Genomic DNA, 6,000 nt, shown 5'->3' on the forward strand with positions numbered 1-6,000 from the left:
GTCATCTAATTCTCTCTTTGTCCATGAGGTAACATTGCTGATACATCCCAAGGAACAGAGAGTATCATTGTTGCTCAGCGGGCAGCGATCTAACACATTCTCCCAAGCTCAATCTCATTTTGAACCAAGCTCCTCACACAATGCAATATCCTTGGTATCTCTGTCATCTCCCTGACAGCTCTGGGTAATAAATTGCTTCAGCTTTGTGCTAGACACAATCTGAATGCAGGAAGGAGGGAGATCTTACCCAGAATAATATTTTTGATGCAATACTGAGGTGCAAAGATGAAATCACTTATGGTTTATAATTGTATTCCAGCCTGCTGGCTTATTGCCTGCTTATTCTGGGGACTCAAATCAGATGTGTTGTATATGATTCTGTGGTCTGAAGCTCCTAGCTGTTACAATTTCGATTCCATGTCAAATGTGGAGCAGCAGTCTGGACAGCAGAGAGGCTTTACCTAGGCTCTTTTCCACCCCTGGGTGGTGCAGTGGTGGCAGGAAATTTATTAACTGGAAGAAACGGTGTAAAGAAATCATCTGGAGAGTAATGTTGATGAATTGAGAAAGAAACCAGGGAGAGCTGGGTGCACAGCACGTGCTGCAGGCTATGCTCAGGCAGGAGATGTTTGACTTAAGCATGGGGCATCTCCACAGCCATGGGATTGCAGTGAGTAGTGACAGGCAAAAGGCACGAGTTGAGTGCCTCGTGACTGGCAGGACAGACAACTGCGGTTCAAGGAGGTGCAAGCTTTATGAGCAGAAAGATCTGCCCACTTCATTCAAAGCTCTACATGTCCTGTCAAAACAATTCCAGTCTTCCTCAGTTGCAGTGCTCCTCTCCTTTTTGTTGAGGGAAGGCTGGAGAGAGTGTCCTTTTGGGTTCAGCTGCAGGACTGGCTTGGTGAGCTGTTTCGTTTTGCCTGTTGGACAGACACATGTTGAAGAGATGGCTGGGCTTTGGGTTTGCTCCTCAAAAAAAAGGAGGAGAATGCATCTGTAAACTGCTCAGGGTTGGCAGGCTGAAAAGAGAGCCTGGCTGCCAGAAATAGTAAGTATTGATTTAAGAACATTCTTAGGCATAGCCAACCAGACTGAAACCAGCATGTGGGGTACTCGGTTCAGTATCTCCATAGCTGATAACTGAAGAGATGGAAGTAGGGAAAAAGAGCCACCATGATAGGACTAGGGGGAATGGAATGAAGCTGGAGGTGGGGAGATTCAGGCTGGAGGTGAGGAGGAGGTTCTTCACCATGAGAGTGGTGAAGCCCTGGAATGGGTTGTGCAGGGAGGTGGTCGAGGCCCTGTCCCTGGGGGTGTTTAAGCCCAGGCTGGACGAGGCTCTGGGCAGCCTGATCTAGTGTGGGGTGTCCCTGCCCATGGCAGGGGGGTTGGAACTAGCTGATCCTTGTGGTCCCTTCCAACCCTGAATGAAACTATGAAACTATGAAATACAAACTGCCATGGACTGCAAATGAGGGACTATTTGTTCTGCAAACATTACAGGTGTCACACTGAAATTGTTCATCAAAAGTGTCCAAAGTCACCAGTTCCCACTCATGATGGGGAAAAAAGGAGTGTCCCCTGGGTTTTGAACATGCAGAGAGTGTTGATGGCTGATTCCAACAGGTCTGCTCCAGTGGCCAGTACTCTCCTTGTCAGGAACTCCTGTCAGTGGACTCACTGGCATTCTGAAAGCTATTTTGCAGTCATTTGTCAGTGGCAATCCTGAAAATACATTCCAGGAGGAATGAGGTATATCCCTGAATGCAGTATCTTGAGTATTACCTTCTGGTAGAGCAGCTTCTAGCTCAGGCTGGTGTGTTGCAAGATACAAATATTTATAACCTAGGTAAGGAGTGGCTTCTGAGCAGTCTGGAGGAGAAAGACTCGAGGATGAAACACTCAACCTGAGCTGGCAATGTGCCCTGCAGCCCAGAAAGCCAACTGTGTCCTGGGTTGCACCAAAGGAAGTGTGACCAGCAGGAGGAGGGAGGTGATTTCTGCCTCTCTGCTTTGTGCTCATGAGGCCCAGCCTGGAGTACTGCATCCAGTTCCAACACAAGGGCTGCTGGAGCAGGGCCAGAGGAGGGCCAGGAAGATGATCAGAGGGCTGGAGCCCTGTGGGCACAGGCTGGGAGAACTGGGACTTGTTCAAAATCTCTCTAAGAGTACAGTTTTAATTGCATTTAGTTTCTTGTCCAAGCCTGGCCTTCTCATGGAAGATACCTAGGTCTGCACCTGGTTTTGCCACTTAGTCTTTTCAAAGCACTGCTGTTAACTCTGGTTACTTCTAGCTAGGCTGGCAGACAGGCTGAGGGAGCTCAGGTTGTTCAGCCTGGTGAAGATGGGGCTCTGGGGAGACCTAAGAGCAGCCTTCCAGTACCTGAAGGGGGCCTGCAAGAAGGATGGAGAGAGACTGTTTGCAAAGGCCTGCAGTGATAGGACAAGGGGCAGTGCTCTTCTCAAGCTAGAGCAGAGCAGGTTTAGATTAGATGTTAGGAACAAGTTCTTTACCATGGGGGTGGTGGAACACTGGAACAGGTTGCCCAGGGAGGTGGCTGGGGACCCATCCCTGGAGATATTCTTGGTGAAGCTCAACAGGGCTCTGGGCAACCTGATCTAGTTGAGGATGGCCCTGCTGACTGCAGAGGAGGTTGGAGCAGGTGACCTTTGGAGGTCCCTTCCAACCCAGAGCATTCTGTGAGGTGGTGGATGTCATTATTGAAATGAGTTTTTCCAGCACAAGGACATCTTCACTAAGTCAACTCTTGTGGTCCAATGTTCGTGCGGAGGAAGCAGTGGAAGGAGTTGGAGGTTTTGCTTAGCCTCCAGATGACAGCAAGCTCCCAGGCCTGGTTGGACAGGGCCTTGAACAACCTTGTCTGGGAGGAGGAGTCCCTGACCAGGGGAGGGGAGATGGAGCTAGATGATCTTTAAGGTCCCTTCCAACCCAAACCATTCTATGACCTTGGAGTCACAGGAGGACTGCCTTCTGCCTGAGGCTACTGTATCAGGCCTTCACTTTGTGAGTGCATGCAGAATGAGCAAATTGGAGAAAGAGGAAAAGAACCCCAAAGTTATGTGGTTTAGGATACACTGGGAAGAATTCTGGAAGTCAGAGCTTCTTAAAGAGTTTCATTCTTACAGAGGATGTTGACAAGGAGTGCCAGAAAGGCGTGTGGGCATCTGCTCCCTCTCAGGGTAGAGGATCCCTGTTCTTGTCCTGACCAGGCTGCCCTCAGGCTTTGCTTACCTCTTGTGTGGTCATGACTCAAGTCTTGCACTTCTCTGCTAGCTTTTCCCTTGTCCTGGAGTTGAAACAGGAAAACCTGGCCTTGGCTCATCTTTTAACCTCTGTGACTAGTCTGTGACTATTCTAAGCTATCGCTGTCCCCGCCTTGCCCTCTCTGTGACAGAAGCCTTTCAGCTGGCCGCTAGAGCAGACGAAGGCAGCAAGCAGTTTGTAGGCCATGGATACCTAAGAAATCATAGTGCAGTTGGTAACTTTTCAGGAGTTAAGCTTGCACAAGGGGTTTCCTAATCTGCTCTCTCTGAGACCTCTCTGTTGTCTCCCTCCAGCCTCGCAACGTCGCTGGGTTTCGAGGAACAGTCCGCTACGCCTCGGTGAACGCGCACAAAAACCGAGTGAGTACTGCTGCCTGGCGAGGACCTGGCTGCCAGCTGCTCTCTTCCTCCTCAGAAACCTCTTTCAGGAGCAGCAGAGTTAAGAGGCCCACCTTCTGGTTTGTTACCTACAGGAGTTACTTCGCTGGGTGGCCAAGGCAACAGCTTGACTGCGGAGCCAAAATTAGTTCTCATGTACTGGCTCCGTTCTGGGTGGCAGCCTTAATAGTTGTAATCATTTCATGTTCAGATGCTTTTTTAAGGGGAGTGGGGAGGGCAGGCAATAAAAGCACACTAAGGTACCTTCCAGTACCTCAAAGGAACCTACAAGAAGGCTGGTGAGGGGCTTTCCATAAGGGTGTCTGGTGACAGGATGAGGGGCAGTGATTTTAAGCTGAGGGAGAGCAGGGTTAGACTGGACTTAGGAAGAAGTTCTTCAGTGTGGGGGTGGTGGATCTCTGGAATAGGTTGTCCACAGAGGTTGTGGACACCCCCTTCCTGGAGGTGCTCAGGGCCAGGCTGGATGAAGTCTTGACCTGCCTGGTCTAGTGGCCCTGCCCATGGCAGGGGGGTTGGAGCAGATGATCTCTAAGGTCCCTTCCAACCCAAACCATGCTGTGATTCTGTGTATGAGGTTAAGCAGCAGGCTGCTTGCTGCTAGTTTCTAGCAGGATGTGGCTGTGAATTACCAAGTGCCAGGTCCCCAGAGCCATTTTCCATCTGGAACTTTCAGCATTAACATTGCTGTCAATATTAATATGCTGGTTAATATTAACATGGTGTCAGGGGAAGAGCCACCTAGTCACAGCTGGAGTCATTTTTCCCTGAAAAGAGCCATTATTTCCATGGGGTCTGTCTAGCTTCCTTCCCAGTGCTTCCAGCAGTCTCCTGCAGCATCCCCCAAGCACCTTTTTCGGTCCTATTTCAGTCATTGTCTCCTGTGGACTGTAAACTGGAAGTCCTCTGGTTCTGCCACTGAGCACTGGAAACTATCAACCCTCCTGCATCACCTCCAGGTTGCTGCTCTTATTTGGGATGAGCCTGTAGGATGACCTGTGACACATGAGGAAGTGTCAGAGGGGTTTTTTGTTAGGGCAGGAAGTTCCTGCCTGCAGAATGTAGAAAAGTGTGCTGTGGGGAGGACAGCTGAATGCCACCATGAATTCCTTCTGTTTCCTGGGAGACACTGAGAAACCTGAAGTACAATGCTTTGGGAAGAGCTGAGTAGTGCCAGCTGTAGCTGGCATCAGCTGAAGGTATATTTAGACCCCCAAACTGCTGTTTAATGCATGCTATTCTGAGGAATCATGCTCTAGACATTGGATGCTGGGCACCAAAAATGACTTCCTCATGAGCTTGACAATTTCAGCCTCATCCTCAGCTTTCAATTCCCTACTTACTAGGTGAGGAGGAGAGGAGCATGTAGGAATGCTGCTACTCCACCAGCTGTTGCAGTGCTCTCTGGTGAGAGCTTTGCAAACCCCCTTGACTCAGTGCTGTCCTGGGAACAGTCTGAATCAGGTGGAGCTGAAAAAGGAAAGAACACTTTCTGCACACAGTTTGAGGGTTTGGGTTGTTGGTGGTTGTTTTTCCCCCCCCCTTCACCTAGGTTATTTTGCTGTGGTGTTAGGTCATAGGGCTGGATTTGATGATCCCAGAGGTCTCTTCCAGCCTCAAGCATTCTGTGGTTGTGTGATTCCACATGCCATGAATAAGTATTTTTCAGTGTCAGTTGGAAAGCTACACTCAGTGAAGGAGAGCCTGTGGAAAATTTGTGCTTTGTAAGCCAGATAAAGAGCACCCAAAACCCTCTTTGCTGATACAGTCACCCAAAGGGAAACAAATGAGGTTGTTCAGGGGACTGTGGCTTTAATAAATGCTTGATTTGTGTGTCTTTAGTCATCCATATGGCTTCCCCACTGAATGGGAAGGGTGACTTCTTGTGGGGGGTTGAAATTACACACCCCACCCCCAAACTGGAGAATTCCCCCCAGAAGAAATCACCAGGCTAGCTCAGTTGGTTTGAGAGCAGAATGAAGCTGCATTTGCACAAATCTAGCAATGCAAAATGCAAGGAATGTGTGCAAAATACACACACAGCACAAGGACCCCTTGGAATTGGACTCCATGATCCTCGAGGTCCTTTCCAACCTTAGTTGTACTGTGACACTGTAATTGTTCCCAGACCCCTCTGGACAGTCCAGGGGGCTGCCTGCAACCTTCCCTTTCCCTCTAGTCCCCCTTCCCTTCCCTTCCCTTCCCTTCCCTTCCCTTCCCTTCCCTTCCCTTCCCTTCCCTTCCCTTCCCTTCCCTTCCCTTCCCTTCCCTTCCCTTCCCTTCCCTTCCCTTCCCTTCCCTTCCCTTCCCTTCCCT

General features: G+C 49.7%; 1 protein-coding gene across 1 annotated transcript in view; it reads left to right on the top strand.

Annotated features, from left to right (window-relative positions):
* Positions 1–4,606, top strand: part of TTBK1 (tau tubulin kinase 1) — a 54,782-nt gene extending 50,176 nt beyond the window's left edge. The window contains exons 7-8 of the mRNA XM_068153728.1: positions 3,583–3,648; positions 4,556–4,606. Of these exons, the coding sequence (XP_068009829.1) occupies positions 3,583–3,648; positions 4,556–4,606 (117 nt within the window). The remainder of the gene's footprint in view (positions 1–3,582; positions 3,649–4,555) is intronic.
* Positions 4,607–6,000: the final 1,394 nt, after the last annotated feature.

Source organism: Melanerpes formicivorus, unplaced genomic scaffold, assembly GCF_026170545.1.
Source record: "Melanerpes formicivorus ecotype bairdi unplaced genomic scaffold, bMelFor1.0.p_v2 SCAF_26, whole genome shotgun sequence".
Taxonomy (NCBI): domain Eukaryota; kingdom Metazoa; phylum Chordata; class Aves; order Piciformes; family Picidae; genus Melanerpes; species Melanerpes formicivorus.